Raw genomic sequence first — 21001 nt, forward strand, 5'->3', positions numbered from 1 at the left:
CAGTCACCATCCAGACACATCCCTTGTCTGTTACTGGAGAATGTCCCAGAATTCCCGGCACCGCTCACCTCTCCTGTCAGCAGATGGACCATCATGGTGGTCAGTTCCAGAATCTTCTGCTCTTTCTCCCTCTCAGGTATCAGAGAATGAGATGGAGGCACCATGGTGAGGCTCTGGGTTCTGCTCCATCCTCCTGAGATTGGCTCCCCACTAGACTTCTTCTTTACAACATAATCCTACAGATCAGGAGACAAATAAAACAATATCAACCACCTGACATCATCTAAATGTGTGCAAAAATAAAATGGTCTATTGACCAGAATAGACAAGAGTGATGTCATGTGACCTCCCAGAATCCTCCTCACCTCTCCGGTCAGGTCTGTGTTTTATTAATAGAGATCAGAGTGATGTCATGTGACCTCCCAGAATCCTCCTCACCTCTCCGGTCAGGTCTGTGTTTTATTAATAGAGATCAGAGTGATGTCATGTGACCTCCCAGAATCCTCCTCACCTCTCCGGTCAGGTCTGTGTTTTATTAATAGAGATCAGAGTGATGTCATGTGACCTCCCAGAATCCTCCTCACCTCTCCGGTCAGGTCTGTTTTTTATTAATAGAGATAAGTGATGTCATGTGACCTCCCAGAATCCTCCTCACCTCTCTGGTCAGGTCTGTGATTTATTAATAGAGATGAGAGTGATATCATGTGACCTCCCAGAATCCTCCTCACCTCTCCGGTCAGGTCTGTGTTTTATTAATAGAGATGAGAGTGATGTCATGTGACCTCCCAGAATCCTCCTCACCTCTCCGGTCAGGTCTGTTTTTTATTAATAGAGATGAGAGTGATGTCATGTGACCTCCCAGAATCCTCCTCACCTCTCCGGTCAGGTCTGTGTGTTATTAATAGAGATGAGAGTGATGTCATGTGACCTCCCAGAATCCACCTCACCTCTCCGGTCAGGTCTGTGTGTTATTAATAGAGATACGAGTGATGTCATGTGATCTCCCAGAATCCTCCTCACCTCTCCGGTCAGGTCTGTGTTTTATTAATAGAGATGAGAGTGATGTCATGTGACCTCCCAGAATCCTCCTCACCTCTCCGGTCAGGTCTGTGTTTTATTAATAGAGATCAGAGTGATGTCATGTGACCTCCCAGAATCCTCCTCACCTCTCTGGTCAGGTCTGTTTTTTATTAATAGAGATAAGAGTGATGTCATGTGACCTCCCAGAATCCTCCTCACCTCTCCGGTCAGGTCTGTTTTTTATTAATAGAGATAAGTGATGTCATGTGACCTCCCAGAATCCTCCTCACCTCTCTGGTCAGGTCTGTGATTTATTAATAGAGATGAGAGTGATATCATGTGACCTCCCAGAATCCTCCTCACCTCTCCGGTCAGGTCTGTGTTTTATTAATAGAGATGAGAGTGATGTCATGTGACCTCCCAGAATCCTCCTCACCTCTCCGGTCAGGTCTGTTTTTTATTAATAGAGATGAGAGTGATGTCATGTGACCTCCCAGAATCCACCTCACCTCTCCGGTCAGGTCTGTGTGTTATTAATAGAGATACGAGTGATGTCATGTGACCTCCCAGAATCCTCCTCACCTCTCCGGTCAGGTCTGTGTTTTATTAATAGAGATGAGAGTGATGTCATGTGACCTCCCAGAATCCTCCCCACCTCTCCGGTCAGGTCTGTGTTTTATTAATAGAGATGAGAGTGATGTCATGTGACCTCCCAGAATCCTCCTCACCTCTCCGGTCAGGTCTGTGTTTTATTAATAGAGATAAGAGTGATGTCATGTGACCTCCCAGAATCCTCCTCACCTCTCTGGTCAGGTCTGTGTTTTATTAATAGAGATAAGAGTGATGTCATGTGACCTCCCAGAATCCTCCTCACCTCTCCGGTCAGCAGGTAGATAATCTCCAGGGTGAGGTTTAGTATCTTCTCAGTCATGTGACTCCGGTCCTCCTCCATCCTCATTGGTGCCATCATGTGATCTATACAGGTCTCCTTGTAGACGGATAACTTTGGGAAATGAAAGTAAGAATGATTTGGATGGTATTGGTCACACAATAATAGGATGTGGATGTGAGGGGGGAATAGGAGGGTTGCTGGACATTGAAGAACTACTCCCCCCATGGGAAGACATTTTGTTTGGACTGTTTAGTGTTTACTACAATTTTGGGGTCCGGGGCCCCTTTTCTCTGTTGGGTTTGTTTGGTCTCTGAACTGGTTTTGATGAGTTTTAGATCTGCAGACAAGGAATGATAAATCTGATCCTTCCTATGACTAGTTTGCTCTGAGGCAGTGCTGTGAGGTCAATGTCGGCTCATCATGCAGGGATGGTCACTTTACATCACCCGACGCCCGGGACATGTAGTTCTGGGTGCCGGGCAAGTATTGTTTTTAATCTTTATCCCTGCTGAGGGCAAGCCGCAGGGCTCTCCTTTCAGGTGCCAGCCTCTGCCACCCCATGTGTGTGAACCTCTCCTGTACCTACCATGCTTCCCCGGCTCTGCTTGCCCATCTGTGGGCCCGGGTCAGCGGGTGTTGGAGGGTAGAGGGGACGGAGGAGAGCGGACATGTTCACTCCCTTCTTGTCCTGACCCAGAAGTGATATTATGACAGATTTCCTGACCATCGAGGACGGCAAAGAATGTAATCCGATGCGATGTGCACTACATTACGTCACATGCCTGATCGTCACATGCCTGATGAAGGGGTCCTGCGAGACTCCGAAACGTTGCCTTGCTGTAACTATGTGATGGTTTATTAAAACCTTTGGACCCATATTGGTGATCCTCGGTGTGCTGGTGACATTTTTTCCGTGCACTACATTACATCCAATGGAGTACAGGGGAGACATTGGGGGTCTTTTAGACCCTGGATGTCTCAATAAAGAGAACCTGTCATCAAACGTCATCTCATAGAGGACTTTGTCCCCTTAAGTAAAAATGTTTTTTTTAAATGCAAAGAATTAAAGTTATAACCAAGTACATAACTCCTTCCTTTAAAAAATTTTAAGGCCCCCCCCCTCCCCCACATATATGCACACCCAAACATAAGAGCACACACTGGAGGGCCTACACATGATAAAATTGATTGTGATACACGTTACATATCGCCGGTCACACCAGAATGAGAGGATAATTCTAGGAGCAGACCTCCTCCGTACTCTATACTGATGACCTAGAAGGGGCTATAAATGTGTCCCCTATAGATAATACCGGGGACTAAAGGTTGTCACCATTTCAGCACACACAACTTAAGGTTTGACATGTTGGATATCTATTTACTCGCTGCAACCTCGGCTTTTATATTATTACAAATAAATGAGTCATTTATTGCTTTTTTGTGCCCTGAAATTAACTTAAGTGTATTTTTTACTGAAATTTGGCATTTCCTAGACTTTGTGATAACATTTTGTGACATAAAAAATTGGAACTGCCGCTATTTTATTCTCTAAAGTCTCTACTTTCAGAAAATCGATATTTTGGGGGTTTTGTGTCAACTTCAGGATAAAATGATTTTTTAAACGTGCAAAAATGCAAAAATGGCTCTGGGAGTGAAAGGGAGAAAAGATAAGCCGGACACTCCCCTTTCCTGAGGAGCAGCCAATCGGTTCTCATTACACTGCAAGGAATCTCCCCTCCCTGCTAGTCCTTGGGTGCGGTGCTGGAGACAGGCGGGGGAGGGGAGGAGGAGATAAACAGCGAATGTTACACATATTAAATGTTTTAGTCTCTATAAAGCCCCATTTATTTTTTAAACCCCAGATATTCCTAAAAGCGTCTCAGATTTATATACATTTTCTGTTAAAAAGGAATGTTTTCCTCCTCCTGAGCAGCAATGTAAGGGGCTCTATGCTCCATACTCCTGACCCCGGCACTCCATCATTGTGTTGGCTGCATAGTGTAATGATTGCCCATTGGCTGCCTGTGTAGTGTCATCATTGCCCTTTGTAGGCCATGTATGGTCAGGATGGTCCTTGTCTTGTCTATTTATTGTCAGTGCTGTTTGTTTAGAGGACCATATTACTAGAATTTATCTCCACAATGAGGAGAATGTTCCGGCCCCGGAAGTGGGGGAATGTTCTGCCCCTGAAGGGGTTCATCTGGGTTCCCACACTATATATGTGTGTATCATCATCTGCTGGAGATAAAAGACTTCACAGTGACTGTCAGGAATGGACTTGCCAGTAATGGTGGGACTCACCTGCCTTGTGGGCTGCAGTACCAGGGCTGGCTAGCGGGTGCTCCCGGCAATCAGAGACTCAACCTTGCATCCAGCCAAACACCTGAAGCTGATTATGGAGGTGTATTTAAGGGATGGCCAGACCTGCAGTCTCTGCCTTGGTGTGTGTTTTTCCTGGGCCCTGTATCTTGTTACCTGCATCCCTGTTCCTGTCTGATTCGTTGCTGACCCTGCCTGATTCCGGACCTCTGCTGACTTCTCCTGTTTCATCTCTGGCTTGTGACCCCAACCATTCTCCGCTTGCTCCTCCTGTTCCTACCTGCCCGATTGTTATTGACCCGGCCTGCCTGACGACGCTTGCATTGTATGTACTGTTATCTGTGGGTGGTTTGGTTCGTTTGCACTGTGTTATGTTTTAGTATTGCACTGCGTTTATGTTTGTATTGTTAGTCTTTAATAAATTATATTGTTTATAACTTATCTGAAGCCTGCGTTTCCCTGCGTCAGTCACATACCTCTGGTCATACCCCGGAGCCCTGACAGTGACTATGGAGGAAGAGGACGGACGTGACTATGGAGGAAGAGGACGGACGTGACTATGGAAGAAGAGGACGGACGTGACTATGGAGGAAGAGGACGGACGTGGCTATGGAGGAAGAGGACGGACGTGACTATGGAGGAAGAGGACGGACACGACTATGGAGGAAGAGGACGGACAGGACTATGGAGGAAGAGGACGGACAGGACTATGGAGGAAGAGGAGGGACACGACTATGGAGGAAGAGGACGGACACGACTATGGAGGAAGAGGATGGACATGACGGTGAGGTTACTGGGTGTAAATAGGAAATAACATCTTATTACCTCCTCTGCTGCCACGTCCACCAATGTCTCTGATCTGCTTCCTCCCAACTCACCTCTCTGTCTACCTGACATCACTTCCTGTCTGTACCTGACATCACTTCCTATCTGTATCCCATAGAGAAGTCCTGTCTGGGGAGAAATGAGATCACCATCTTGTGGAGTTCAGAGGAACTGCAGCCCCAAGAAACATCCCCTAATAACCATTCCTGCATTGTATCTACCTTACAGAGATACCAGGAAAGATCAAAAAGAACTAAAAAAAGTAAGAAACAATAAACCTAACTCTTATGCAACCGACTGTTTAAATAATATATTTTACTACAGATAGAAAAGACTTAAAGACACAGAACACAAGATAAAAACAAAATACATAATAAAACAGAGACCTCCAAAACAGATCTTTTTGGGTAAAAAAAATGCAAAAATACATCCTAAAGTATAAGAATATCTATCAATCCACTCATAATGAGGATGTTAGACATAAATGACAAGGATGTAATGGTCACAGAGGAATGGTGGTGGAGATCTCTCAAAGTAAGAACACTTCCTTGAATGGTTCTATAAATAAAGAATGAATCCTGGAGGGAATAAAGCTGTAAAGCAATAAATAATATATAAACTGGGCCATCCACTTCATCCATAAAGACATTGTGATTGAAGATCTTCTAGATCACATAGAAGGAGGACTCATCCATGATTTCATACATTTGTTTGGAAGGATAGAACAATCCTCAGAAGGGAACATGTAGGATGACAGGAAAGGCTCCTGACTGGTGAGATCCTCCAAACATAATGATGACATCCATGAACTGGAGCGAGCTCGTTGGGGTGATAAAGCCAATCTGGAAACACTGTGTAGACGTTCTCCAAGAACTCAGCACACTCCAGGTGTGGAGAAAGTCTCCAGGTGGGTTTAGCCTGTCATTTATCATAGGTAGAAATGTCCACACATGGACTTCCACAGGGACCCCCAGACTACATGTAGAACCTGTACAGTGTCCCCTGTAATGAACTGCTTCCCACCAGGCCTATAGCAGAATGACAGCTGAGCGGGATCTCTCCCATCCTGGGTGGACATCATATGAAGTCCTCCAAGTCTAGTGGCTCTGCTATATCTTGATATGTCACCTGCTGTGTCCACCAAATGACAGATCATTTTATCTGGCCAGCCCAGTACCATGTGATTGCTATGACCAATCACAGTGATCATATGACAGTTGTACACAATGAATGGCTTTCATTCATAACCATTCATTGTGTACTATTGTGATGGTCTCTGTGATTTGTCACTGGCTCACTACCTCTACTGGAAATTTATTCCAAGCATCAACTACTCTTTCAGTAAAATAATACTTTCTGAGATTAGTTGTGAACTTTCCTCCAGTTAGTTGGAGGTCATGTCCTCGTGTTCTTCATTTTGGTTTTATATTGAAAATCCTGCCCTCCTGAACCTTATTCACTCCCTTGTTGTATGTAAAGGTTTCAGTCATGTCTCCCCTTTCCCTTCTCTCCTCCAGACTGGACATGTTACGTTCCTGAAGTCTCTCCTGAAATCACTATTTGTATTCCCTGTCTCTGGACTCGTTCTATCTTATCACCTTTATGTAAGTGAGGTCTCCAGAACTGGACACAGTATTCTACATGAGGTTGCTGGTGACCCCTCTAGTGATAGAAAGATCTATATAGAGGAATCAGGACCTCCTTCCTCCTGCCGGTGACCCCTCTAGTGATATAAAGATCTATATATAGAATCAGGACCTCCTTCCTCCTGCCGGTGACCCCTCTAGTGATAGAAAGATCTATATAGAGGAATCGGGACCGCCTTCCTCCTGCCGGTGACCCCTCAAGTGATATAAAGATCTATATAGAGGAATCGGGACCTCCTTCCTCTCGCCGGTGACCCCTCTAGTGATATAAAGATCTATATAGAGGAATCAGGACCTCCTTCCTCCCACCGGTGACCCCTCTAGTGATATAAAGATCTATATAAAGGAATCGAGACCTCCTTCCTCCTGCCGGTGACCCCTCTAGTGATATAAAGATCTATATAAAGGAATCGGGACCTCCTTCCTCCTGCCGGTGACCCCTCTAGTGATATAAAGATCTATATAGAGGAATCGGGACCTCCTTCCTCTCGCCGGTGACCCCTCTAGTGATATAAAGATCTATATAGAGGAATCAGGACCTCCTTCCTCCTGCCGGTGACTCCTCTAGTGATATAAAGATCTATATAGAGGAATCGGGACCTCCTTCCTCCTGCCGGTGACCCCTCTAGTGATATAAAGATCTGTATAGAGGAATCAGGACCTCCTTCCTCTCGCCGGTGACCACTCTGTAAGGGAATTCCCGTGAGACGGCTGGTGATTAGACGTGCGCATGTGCACAGAAATGCACGATCATGCACGGTGAAGATTGGCTCCAGGTGGACTATTTAAAAGGTGCCTTTGCCTGTGCTGAGTGCTGACTGGTCTTCAGCTGTTCCCTGTTTCCTGCTCGTTCCTGTGTGTGATTTCCTTGTTGCTGACCCGGCTTGTTCCTGACCTGACTCTGATTACTCCCCTGCTTGATACTGGTTCCTGACTTCGGCTCTGCTCCTGACTTTGGCTTGCTTATGATTTGGTACCTTGCTGTCCACCCATTAATGACCCCGGCTATTCCTATGACATTGCTCCTGTCTCCCATGCCTGCTTCCTGCCTTGCTCTGGTGCACACCTGGTGATCTACCATACCAGCTCTGCATATCACTACTGTGCCTCAATTGGAGGTTCATCAGTCTTCCAAAGTCAAGAGCTGCAAACAACACCTGCTGGCGCTCTTGTCCCCCTGGTCCCTAGACACCCTCTGTTCCTCTTTCAGTGGGGTCAGGGCTAGTGATACAAGTAAGGCCGACCTCGTCATTTCAGTCCCCCATCAGGTACATGACAGTACCAGTCAGCCAATGATGGAGTCTGAAAGGGAGGCCTCTGCAATAGGGGACATCTGTCAATCAATCTCTGCCTTGTCTTACATGGTGCAGAGGTTGCAAAAGAATCCTTGAGCACATGGAAAACCAAATACCAACCAAGTCAGATGTCTCAACAGCCATGGGTCCTTCTGCAGTCTCAGACATAACTACCCAGAGAGGGCTCAGCATGATTCATGACCCCTCTAGTGATATAAAGATCTATATAGAGGAATCAGGACCTTCCTCCTCCTGCTGGTGACCCCTCTAGTGATATAAAGATCTATATAGAGGAATCGGGACCTCCTTCCTCCTGCCGGTGACCCCTCTAGTGATATAAAGATCTATATAGAATAATGAGGACCTCCTTCCTCCTGCCAGTGACCCCTTTAGTGATATAAAGATCTATATAGAGGAATCGGGACCTTCTTCCTCCTGCCGGTGACCCCTCTAGCAATATAAAGATCTATATAGAGGAATCAGGACCTCCTTCTGTGATGTTTGTGTGCAATAGAGGCATAGACGTTGTACATGACAGCCATCTTGTTAGGTTTCAGCCATGTTCCCTTCTGTCCTCCCTCATCCCTTTGTCCATGGAATGCATAGCTACAAGTTGACGGAGGTCAACAGGATCTCTTATCCTAAATAAAACACAGATAGATCAGCTCCAGGGCTGTAAACCTCTAATTAGTCTGGTTCCAAGGGGTTTGCTGGAAAACCACTTCCCTCTGCCCGGTTGTAAAACAATAACTCAGTCAGTCATGACCTGTTAGGCTATTAGGGCAGAGCGTGCCATAAAATGTACATTCCACAAGAGTCATTTTTCATACAATTTATACACTTCAGCAGGAACTGGGCACATTAATATGAAGTATATATACAGATATATAATTTTAATATGAGTCACACAAGACCTTACATTACTATGTTAGTGCCTACAAGAGAGAAGAAGCAGTCTCTTTCCTCCTGGGTGACAAGGGTACGCTATGTTTGGTATCTTTGTGTTCCAAACAGGGGCGGACTGACAACTCATGGGGCCCCTGGTCAATAGGGGATCATGGGGCCCCTGTGTCCTTGCCCAAACTCAAAAAAGCCTATGAAAAAGGTACCAGGGGCATCTCATGGGGCCCCCTACTCACCCTGAGCCCTCGGGCAGTGCCCGAGTTTCCAAATGCTCAGTCCACCCCTGGTTCGGAATATATTTCTAAATATTAATCTGCCAGTTGCAAGGATGCTACCTGTACCTATTGAAGGTTATTGACCTTAGTATAAAATTGTAAGGGATTTGGTCATAACCTTGGTTACCACCTAACACCCATCCCCAAACTGGATGATTGGTCATTTGTTCTCAGGAGACACCCCTTTAATATGGTAGAAAAAGACTGACAGCCTGGAGAAGACAGCTCTCATTTAACATCAATCAGAAAACATCTAACAGACTTGAGAGCCAAGGCAATCTTTTTGTTCGGACAATTGAACTCTGCTCAAACCAAGGATATTGCAAGTATTCTGCCTTCTGAACTCCTTTCTTTTATTTCTCTGCTGTTTTATTGCTTTCTTTATATCTTTGTTACAACTTTGTTTGTAAATATTTTTATTGCACCATTTTGACCTTTTTAGTAATAAATCCTATTTTCTGAAAAGTGTTGAACTGTCTCTAAAGCTTTTATTGCAAACTAAAGAATCTCTGACCCTGGAAGAGTGCTCCTGTATGTGATAATCCTCTGAATATCCCTGTCCCTGGAAGAGTGTTCCTGTATATAATAATCCTCTGAATATCCCTGTCCCTGGAAGAGTGTTCCTGTATGTAATAATCCTCTGAATATCCCTGTCTGAGGTGACAGTGTGTATTACAGACACTTATACTAATATCATAGTGTTACTGCTAAGATTTCTGAGTTTCCTCCTTCTCTGTAAAAAGGTGGTGGTGGCAGTGTGAAGGGTTAATTGCGTAATTAACCAGTAACAATCGCTCTCAGGCTGCTGGCACATAGATTGTAGTCCCACAAGCTGGAAAATCTTTGTTCAGGGCGCAACTGAGAGTGGCATTGTTACGCAAGTGGCAGATCGGCTGGTCCTTCGGTCACGAGTTGGTGAGAAGGGCTGAGGTCGGATGCCGCATTCTGTCATACCTTCCTCCCGCTGGTGACCCCTCTAGTGATGCATCCTAGAATTCTATTCGCTTTCCCCACTGCCTGGCTATGCTGTTTGTTCATTTTGCAATCATCTGAAATAAGTACCCAAAATCCTTTTCTTCTGAAGTGTTGGCCAACACTTTACCTCCAATGTTGTACTTTCTCAAGGGATTCTTTTTTCCTGGGTGCATTATTTTAGATTTGAAATATTGAACTGCAATTTCCACTTTTTTACCGATCTTCCTGCAATGCTAAATCCTGTTCCATGTTACAGACACCTCCAGGGATATCCTCCCTATTACACACCTTTGTGTCATCAGCAAAGAGACATCCCCTTACCCAACAACCCTTTAGTTCTATCACTTACATATAGATTACATATAGAACAGCTCCCAGTACAGAGCCTTGGGGTACACCACTAGTGACTGCTCTCTGTTCTGTGTGAACCCCATTTACAACCACACTCTGGTATCTATCATTTAGCCAGCTGCACATTCACTGAACCACCCAAGGGCTAAGTCCTAGCTTGTCCAACTTCTGTATTAGATCATTATGTGGAACTGTATCACATGCCTTGCTGGAATCAAGATATTCTATGTCCACAGCACCACCCTGGTCCAAAACATTGGTGATATAGTCAAAATGTCCAATCAGTCGAGTCTGCCATGATTTGCCCTCAGTAAAGCCATGCTGCTTTGGATCCAGCAAGTTGTGTGTTTTTAGATGATCAATGATCCTTCCTTTCAGGAGTGATTCCATTAACATGACTACCACCGATGTTAGACTCACTGGCCTGTAATTGCCGGCTTCTACCTTGCTGCCCTTCTTGGATGGAACACACTGTGCACTCCATTACATGAACAACATTGGGAGTTCTGCAATCATCATCTGATCAGGATACACAGGAGTATGAGCCAATCGTAGATCAGCAGGTGCCTACAGGTTACCACCCCACAACGTTATGAGCCAATCATAGATCAGCAGGTGCCTACAGGTTATCACCCCACAGGGATATGAGCCGATTGTAGATCAGCAGGTGCCTACAGGTTATCACCCCACAGGGATATGAGCCAATCGTAGATTACCAGGTTGTCAGAACTGTTCTGGGCTCACAGAATGAAACAGGAAGGCTGAACTTATCATCTCTACATGGACATGTTGGAAGCCATTTTGTTCTGTATATTCTATTTCATGGTTTCTGAACACAGATTCTAAGAGCATTCCAAGGTGGTTACAGCTTATGTTCCCAGGTTATAAATCTGGGGGGAGGTATGGTGGGATCAGACGGCTACAAGATGAAGACTAGACATGACACCAAGTGGTAAGATAAATGGATGAGTCCATGTCTAGATTGAACAAAGGACACAAGAACTGGTCACAATGATTGTTTCCCATGATCCTCTAGAAAGAGTGCATATTATACCTTACATTGTATATGATGTTATTATTATGTGACAGGAATATCTGATCCAAAAATGTCAATTGTATTATTATTAGTATTACATGAAGTGAATGCTTGCTTACTTATGTCATCCAGGTTTATGTTACTACATTCCATTTCCACATACATATATTTATATGAAATGGTTTAACAATGAATACATATTGATATATTGGGGATATTGATAAACTCCCATGGCTTTAAGTACCATCTCTATGCTGATGACACACAAATCTATCTTTCTACTCCTCACCTCACCCCCTCAGTCTCCTCCTCACCTCACCCCTTCAGTCTCCTCCTCACCTCACCCCTTCAGTCTCCTCCTCACCCCACCCCTTCAGTCTCCTCCTCACCTCACCCCCTCAGTCTCCTCCTCACCTCACCCCTTCAGTCTCCTCTCGCATTACTAACCTACTGAGTGACATATCGGTATGGATGTCACTCCACTTCCTAAAACTCAATCTTTCCAAAACTGAGCTCCCGTGCCCCCTCCACTAACTTCTCCATCAAGATCAATAATGCAACCATCAGTCCCTCCCCTCATGCCAGGGTACTAGGTGTAATCCTAGACTCCCAACTGTCCTTTCACCCCCAAATCCAATCGCTGTCCTAATCTTGTAGACTTCACCTCCCCAACATCTCCAAGAGATGCCGTTCTTAACCTTTGAAACTACTAAGCAACTTATTCACTCCCTGGTTATCTCTCACCTTGACTATTGTAACTCCCTCCTCATTGGCCGACCTCATCGTAGGCTATCCCCTCTTCAGTCTATCATGAATGCTGCTGCCAGACTCATCCACCTTACTAACCATTCTGTATCTGCCACCCCTCTCTGCCAATCCCTCCATTGGCCTCCACTCAGTGTCCTCCACCCCTCTCTGCCAATCCCTCCACTCAGTGTCCTCCACCCCTCTCTGCCAATCCCTCCACCAGCCTCTACTCAGTGTCCTCCATCCCTCTCTGCCAATCCCTCCACTGGCCCCCACTCAGTGTCCTCCACTCCTCTCTGCCAATCCCTCCACTGGCCCCCACTCAGTGTTCTCCATCCCTCTCTGCCAATCCCTCCACCGGCCCCCACTCAGTGTTCTCCATCCCTCTCTACCAATCCCTCCACTGGCCTCCATGCAGTGTCCTCCACCCCTCACTGACAATCCCTCCACTGACCTCCACTCAGTGTTCTCCACTCCTCTCTGCCAATCCCTCCACTCAGTGTCCTCCACCCCTCTCTGCCAAGACCTCCACTGGCCTCCACTCAGTGTCCTCCATCCCTCTCTGCCAATCCCTCCACTGGCCTCCACTCAGTGTCCTCCACCCCTCTCTGCCAATCCCTCCACTGGCCTCCACTCAGTGTCCTCCACCCCTCTCTGCCAATCCCTCCACTGGCTTCCCATTGCCCAACAGATAAAATTAAAAACATTAACAATAACATATAAAGCCATTTATAACTCTGCCCCAAATTACATCACCGATCTTGTCTCTAAATATCACCCAAACCGTACTCTCCACTCCGCATATGACCTCCTGCTCTCTAGCTCCCTTTTCTTCTCCTCCCATGCTCATCTGCAGGACTTCTCCAGAGCTTTCCCCATCTTCAAACTCTCTACCACAATTTATCAGACTATCGCCTACTCTGCTCACTTTTAGGTGATCTCTGAAAACCGATCTCTTTAGGGAAGCCTATCCTGCCCTCAGCTAATAATGGAATCTTCTACTCCTCCTACCAGACCTTGTCATGTTCCAGAAGACCCAAATCCTTCCCAATCCTATACTGCCCCCTTCAGGTCATTGAAATCTTTATATAGAGAAATGACACCTAGTCTGAGGTCACTTTTAGGTGAAGATAAGCTTTGCCCGCCTAGGTTTATGTGGGGGATAAAAGTAAGAGACGGACAGAGAGGAGACCACATCACCAAAGAGACCTCACAAGACAGGAGACAAGGGACAACAGACGGACACAGACACCCCCTGAAGTGAGCACTGAAAGCTGACACCACTGACACCATACAGTCCATATTGGGAACTAGAACTTTCATTTTCCTCAGATAACTTGTACTCCCTTTATATCTCCAGATACATTGTTTAGTCCGATAACGGTTCTGGTGAGCACAGGAGGGGATGTGACGTCATTTTACCTGCAGAATAAATTATTATCATTTCCCTCCTCTGGGGAAGATTTATTTTACATATCCCTGAAGCTGATTCTGGCTTCTAGTCAATGGTTTATCCGGATGTATACAGTATATATATATGACAAGGTAGACTACTTCATGTAACATTACATCTTCATCTCAGATTGTAAGCGGATTGGATTGGCCTGTGTATGGGATTCCAGATCAAGTCATGGCAAGGTACACGTTGAGCGTTGAATATCTGGGTGTAGAGAGATCACGGGGGGGATTTGTATATCTGTTGTCACATGTTGCTGAGTTACTGATTTCTTACACGACATTTCCAGACAGTTGGATGTAATTCATTAATATTTGGCAGTAATTGCTGGCTTGTATTTCTCCCCATTATTGTGGATTAGATCATTGTACTGTTATCTTGTATTGTTTATTATTTATCATCACCTATTATATTTCATCCCCATTTTGTACTGATTTATATTATTAATAAATATATATTTTTGCACATTATTGCGTTTTATTTCATCTTCCAATTATCACAAATACAGAACTGGGATGTCGGTTACTTTGTGAGAATTAGTAGGGAATCTCCTTCATTCCAGATCCCGCCTGTTTCCATGAATTGTATACGGATTATTTCCTCACAGATAAAGTTCTGTCATATTTCGGAGATCCCACCAAGATTTGCCTACATTTGAAACAGACTGAAAAATATAATGGTGCAAGTATAGATATTTTATTGTCATTTTCTTGGCTCTGAAAGCGCTGTTGTCAGTTACAAATACAGAAAATGTGTGATGTGAGAAGTGTTCCTAGTAGATGGAGCCATTCTGGTGCCGAATCTGAAGCTATTCTGAGTCAGAGAGATGTCAGAGAATTGGCGACATTTCAGGGGATGTCTTTTGTGAAAGATAAGTTGGACATTAAGCAGGATATGAATGATTGGGTACCTGAAATGTGGAGTAGGATTCCAGGGTATACAAATGATATCTGCTCTGATAATTCACGTGTTGCTGGCTATCTGTATATAATAGCTGAGGATAAAACAAAGAAAGAAAAAGAAACACGGCTGCATAAATCTCGGCCAGAATTTCTTGATGTCATTTTTGAATTGGCAGAACAATTAAATAAAGCAAATTGGATATCAGGCCAGAGGCTGAGAACGTTAAACATTTACAGAGAAAACTCCATGAGATAGAAACTCAATCTACAAACATTTCTGCTGAGATGGAGCAATTGTCAGATAAAATGGTCAATTTTAAGAAAATTATTTGCAAAATAAAGAATTGATCGCTTCTTTAACCACTTCAAGTCCAGACACTTTCCTTCCTGTCCAGGCCAGTTTTCAGCTTTTAGCACTGTTACACTTTAAATGACAATTGCGCGGTCATGCAACACTGTACCCATACAAATTTTTTAGCATTTTTTTTTTTGAGACAGATAAAGCTTTATTTTGGTGGTATTTATTCACCGCTGGGATTTTTATTTTTTTTGCTATATAAATTAAAAAGTCCAAACATTTTCAAAAAAGTGTTTTCTTATAAAATTTTGCAAATAGATAATATTTCATCATAAATCTTGGCCAAAATGTATTCCATTATCTTTTTTGTAAAAAAAAAAAAACAAATTAGTGTATAACCAAAAATTATAATTTTTAAAAAATGTTTTTTAGATTATTATTTATGTTTTTTTTACCTACTGTCACCCTAGCAGTACAGTGTCACCATGGTGATACTGTACTACTTGTGGGGGGTGATGAAGATTTTTTTTTTACACTGATTATTTTACACCCATAAAGGCTGTAAAAGCAATCATTTCTCCTTCACTCTGGCTGCATTCTTGCAGCCATTGATAAATACTGTGAGAGCTGTGATTGGTCACAGCTTGTCACATGGTACAAGGCTGTTGTGAATAGCCCTGTACTATGTGACCTCTGTGATCATTCACAGATTTCACACATAGTAAGCAATGATGTCAGAAGTAACATCTTGCTTACTACTCTGCATGTGATCACTGATTGGCCAATCGGTGATCACATGATTAGGACCTCACACAGAGGTCCCGTACGACGATCGGTGTTCCACTGTGTCTGGAGGACACAGCGGGCACCGGATCGCATTGCTGCGCACTCCCAGGGAGCGCACACAAGCAGGGGGCGGGGAGGCTGTTTATAAACGTCCACCTGCCCCTGCACTGCCTGTTCTGTCTCTCCAATCTAAGCATTGATAGTGTGATCTCTGTAACTTACAGTTGTGATGAGATAGCGATAACTTCAACCTCAGCTGGATACCACAGTCAGTGACTCAATCGATAAGACATCTTGCAGATCTTGTGAAGTTTATTCCATAAACTGAGAGACTCTTACAACAATGAACATTTAATAGGTCAAAAGATCATAATGTTTCCTGCTCCATGACATGAGGCTAGAGCTGCAATGCATTCCTGGGAAAGGGGGAGGGCTATCTATACAACATTAACTAAACCAAAGGAAAGGGAGGAGCAGAGAAAAAATATAGAAAACACTTAAAGGCATATGACAGTCATGTGAAACATGACACTGCCACCATCTGGCTGTTTATATACAACGGCCGGATGGGAGGTGGTTAAGAATCTAGATCAGATCTCTGAGGATTTGTCTGACTGTAAAGGGATAAAATCAACTTTAGAAATGAGAATGTGAAAAGCTGAGCATTGCGAATACCCATCTCCAGCATGAGGTAGATGTCCAGAACCGCGCAAATCAGCAATTGGTACCGGAGACACAGGAGCTAAAAGCCAGCAGTACAAGGGTTACACCTTCTACTTGGCAGACTACAAATGTCATTGAACCCTTTAGCAGCTCACACCCAGACCATTCTATGAGGCCTAAAATTGTAATCCCATTAAAATCAGAGGCTTCAGAATCTCAGAGTAACTACAGTGACCCCCCAGATGAGGATGAAATGCCTTCCAGTAGGGAACATTATCTTCCTAAATTAAGACCCATCTCACTTCATAAACACCCCAAAAGTGAGAGAAAATCCCAGAGGCCTGTGTATGATACCACCAAAGTGATACCATTCCTAACAGAAACTGTGGGCCTCTTACTAAGAAAGGATCCCTTCTATAATTGATCACACAGAAACCTACGAGGAGGCGATGATGACCCGAAGTTTGAATTCTGACAAACAGAAAACTGAATTTGTCCCATGGGTGTCTCAGCCAAAGCTCAGGAATTTCTTGACTTGCCTTAGAGACACGGGTGTAATAAGATGGTCTGAAGTGGTATCAGAAATAAAAGCAGAATTTGGTCCCTACCGCTCAGCTACTGCTGATAAAAGAGACATTTTGTCTTTAAAATAATTGTAATACAGCCCACGATAGGGCACTTCGGGTAGCGATGGCCCAAGCCCTCGGGGGGGGGGGGGCAGTCCAGGTAGCTATAGTCTGGGCATGCAATGGGGCAGTTCAGGCAAGGGTAATCCGAGCACACAATAAGGACAGTTTGGGCAAGGGTAAGTTGGGCACATAATAGGGGCAGTTCATGGCACTCCGCAACATGCAGCTTCTAGGGACACTCACAGTAAGCAGCTTGCAGACACTCAGCAGCAGGCGGCTTCTAGGGACACTCACAGTAAGCAGCTTGCAGACACTCATGGTAGCAGGCTCATGGGGACTCAATGGTGTCTTGGCTGTGGAGTCTGACCTCAGCACAGCCCTCACACAGCTCTCTAGGCACAACAGCAGCCTCACGGGGACTCAGAGGGGTCTTGGCTGTGGGGTCTGACCTCAGCACAGCCCTCACACAGCCCTCTAGGGACAACAGCGATCAGCGGAAACTCAGCATCTAGGGAGGGTAATGGAGGGGCTCTCAGACAGTCCCGGTAGGGAGAAATAAGGGGGGGAGTTCACAGACAGTCCAGGCAGGGGAAACGGGGTATGGACACTCACAGTTCTGGCAGGGGTTCTTTCTGGCTCCCAGCGGTCGTCAACAGCTAACAGCAACCCTCAGTACATGGCAGGTAATACACAAAGCAGGTAGTTCTGACACACAGCAGCAACGGGTAATCCTGGCCCCAGCATATTAGGCAGAGTATTGTGGGGCCCACAGCAGATATTTCTGGTGCATGGCAGCAGTGGGTAGTCCTGGCCCCAGAGTATTAGGCAGAGTATCGTGGGGCCCACAGCAGATATTTCTGGCACACAGCAGTGGGTGATCCTGGCCCCAGAGTATTAGGCAGAGTATCGTGGGGCCCACAGCAGATATTTCTGGCACACAGCAGCAGCAGGTGATCCTGGCCCTGGTGTATTAGGCAGAGTACCAGCGGGTAATAGTCCTGACCCAGCGTAGTATGCAGAGCGGCAATGGGTACTCCCAACCCAGAGTATTAGGCAGAGCGGCAGCGGGTACTCCCAACCCAGAGTATTAGGCAGAGCAGCAGCGGGTAATAGTCCTGACCCAGCGTAGTATGCAGAGCAGCAGCGGGTAATAGTCCTGACCCAGCGTAGTATGCAGAGCAGCAGCGGGTAATAGTCCTGACCCAGCGTAGTATGCAGAGCAGCAGCGGGTAATAGTCCTGACCCAGCGTAGTATGCAGAGCAGCAGCGGGTAATAGTCCTGACCCAGCGTAGTATGCAGAGCAGCAGCGGGTACTCCCGACCCAGAGTATTAGGCAGAGTGCCAGTGGGTAATAGTCCTGACCCAGAGTAGTATGCAGAGTGGCAGCGGGTACTTCCAACCCGGAGTATTAGGCAGAGTACCAGTGGGTAATAGTCCTGACCCAGTGTAGTATGCAGAGCGGCAGCGGGTACTCCCAACCCAGAGTATTAGGCAGAACGGCAGCGGGTACTCCCAACCCGGAGTATTAGGCAGAGTACCAGTGGGTAATAGTCCTGACCCAGCGTAGTATGCAGAGTGGCAGCAGGTAATAGTCCTGACCCAGCATAGTATGCAGAGTGATAGCAGGTACTCCTGACCCGGAGTATTAGGAAGAGCAGCAGCGGGTACTCCCAACCCAGAGTATTAGGCAGAGTACCAGCGGGTAACAGTCCTGACCCAGCGTAGTATGCAGAGCAGCAGCGGGTACTCCCGACCCGGAGTATTAGGCAGAGCAGCAGCGGGTACTCCCGACCCAGAGTATTAGGCAGAGTGGCAGCGGGTAATAGTCCTGACCCGGAGTATTAGGCAGAGTGGCAGCGGGTAATAGTCCTGACCCGGAGTATTAGGCAGAGTTGCAGTGGGTACCGACTGTGGGGGTCTGGCCACAGCTCAGACCCCTCACAGCACCCTGTCCTGAGTGGGGGATGAACACACACCCACCTGGGTCCTGCGCCGGCCTTCTTAAGCGAGCACAAGACACTTCCTGGTTGCTCTGGCAATGGCCGGTCCAGCGTCGGGTTGCTGGGGCAACGAGGCACGCCCCTTACTCTGGCCGCACTTTTGGGAGCACAACATTTGTCTCCGGTGGGTGCAGAGCTCGGGAAGCCTCGTGCCCATGCTGCGCCCGCCGGGGGGCATGTGGAGACAGGTCGGCAGTACCGCGCTGGAACCCCCTGTGGGTGGTCACTTTCCCCCCATCCTGCACAGCCTTTCTTCAAAGGGTACATCAGGATGTGAAGAGGTGACAAGAGGTGGGGGGGAGAGGTGCCACTTCTCATCCTATGAAGAGGGTGAGGGGACACAGGGGAGACACAGGCACCGGGGGGGGGGGGGTGGCAGGAGAAGAGCAGGCACTCCGTGACAGATGTGATGAAGTGTAAAACACCCCCCAACATCAGTGACGTGAGATCATTTGTGGGTGTGATGAATTACTCACGTACGTTTATTGATGACTAGGCAGAAATCAGGAAACCTTTATTGACATTACTAAAGAAGAATATACCATGGACATGGGGGGGGCTCAGGAGCGAGCCATGAATGAGCTGACAAGGAAACTCACCCAAGCCCCGTGCCTGGCTTATCCAGAAGGAGGAAAACCCTTCTACCTGGAAACTGGATTCACAAACCTCAGTATCAATGCTGTACTGGATCAAATACAAGACAATCTGAACCAATCATTGCCTATGCCAGTAATTCCCTGTCACCTGTACAAATCACATCCAATGACTGTGAGAAAGCATTACTAGCCCCAGTCTGGGCCCTTCAAAACTGTAAAAGTTACATTCAGGGTGAGGAAATAATAATATAACTGAACATCAACCTCTGCAATATTTACAAAGTGACAAATCCGAGATGGTAATTTATCACCCAGCAGAATCCCTGCCTGGACATCATCCTCACAAGGATGGCCATTACAAGTCCCATATAAAGGAAATAAAGAGTTGTATCCCGAGGTCCGGCCAACTCCAGGATTGTTCAGCTCCTTCTCATACAGAAGAGCCATTAGATGACTTCTTAGAAGAACAATGATCTTCCCCTTACAAGGCCGATGACGAGGACTACTGTCCATTCCTGCCATGTGTATATATTGATGGCTGTGCTGATCACACCCCCATAGACCAGGAAAGACAATGAGTAGCCGGCGTTGGAATCACCCGGACAGGACAATTCCCAAATGTATCAGTAGGGGGCAGTATTGGTGCCAAGAGCAGCCAAGTGCTGGAATTCCCAGCTGTATACAGAACTGTTCACATTGCTACAGACCATAATATCAAGGAGTTTGTTGTCGTCACGGATTCCATCTGTGTGTGGAACAGTTTTGTGGAAGATCTGCCGACTTGGAAAAGAAACAACATGTTCCGATGTAATCAATAGAGTATAGGTGAGCGCACAAAACACACAAATGAGCTGCTGGCATAAAAGGACAGAACCCCGAAATCCTCTGCTAAATGGTCAATAGGTATGCAGTGCTAATACAAAGGATCTGGTGAAAACAATGAATAACTGGAGAAAATCCAGTGACAAGAAATATGGTGAATGGATTAAAACCAAAAGAAGCACAAATAAATCCATAAATATTCCACTAAAATGTATAAGTGTAAACATAAATAAATAAAGTGCATAAAGTGCAAAAACGTGCTGATGAATCCATATTCCAGTAAACTGGTGACTGGATGAGAATTGAGATGGTGATCGTTATAACACTTCAAGTAGAATAGTGATTCTGGTGACTGGGAAGCAGGAATATTGGAAATAACTCCAGTGCAGGGGTGGACTGACCATTTGGAAACTCGGGTACTGCTCGAGGGCCCGGGGTCAGTAGGGGGCCCCATGAGATGCCCCTGGTACCTTTTTCATAGGCTTTTTTGAGTTTGGGCAAGGATACAGGGGCCCCATGATCCCCTATTGCCCGGGGGCCCCATGAGTTGTCAGTCCACCCCTG

The 21001-nt window shown here is 45.8% G+C and overlaps 2 protein-coding genes across 2 annotated transcripts in view; both read right to left on the reverse strand.

Annotated features, from left to right (window-relative positions):
• Positions 1 to 21001, reverse strand: part of LOC149469365 (uncharacterized) — a 52005-nt gene that overhangs the window by 18161 nt on the left and 12843 nt on the right. The gene's annotated exons all lie outside the window — the stretch shown is intronic.
• Positions 4 to 2020, reverse strand: LOC149469366 (oocyte zinc finger protein XlCOF29-like). Its single transcript, XM_089669364.1, has 3 exons — positions 1895 to 2020; positions 69 to 236; positions 4 to 27 (listed from the first exon to the last, which is right to left on the reverse strand). Exons 1-3 carry the CDS (start codon positions 1988 to 1990, stop codon positions 4 to 6), a joined length of 288 nt encoding a protein of 95 aa, XP_089525490.1. The 5' UTR covers positions 1991 to 2020.

This window comes from Staurois parvus, unplaced genomic scaffold (genome assembly GCF_062004578.1).
Source record: "Staurois parvus isolate SC_StPar_1 unplaced genomic scaffold, SC_StPar_1.0 ptg000073l, whole genome shotgun sequence".
Classification (NCBI taxonomy): Eukaryota; Metazoa; Chordata; class Amphibia; order Anura; family Ranidae; genus Staurois; species Staurois parvus.

What these genes read in the sequence shown, in the direction of transcription:
- LOC149469366 (XM_089669364.1), bottom strand. Translation starts at nt 1,990, where the DNA reads ATGATGGCACCAATGAGGATGGAGGAGGACCGGAGTCACATGACTGAG. An exon ending in TCTACCTGCTGACCGGAGAG is followed by an intron (nt 237 to 1,894) that starts GTGAGGAGGATT and finishes CCTGATCTGTAG; the next exon opens with GATTATGTTGTAAAGAAGAA. An exon ending in TCCATCTGCTGACAGGAGAG is followed by an intron (nt 28 to 68) that starts GTGAGCGGTGCC and finishes CTCCAGTAACAG; the next exon opens with ACAAGGGATGTGTCTGGATG.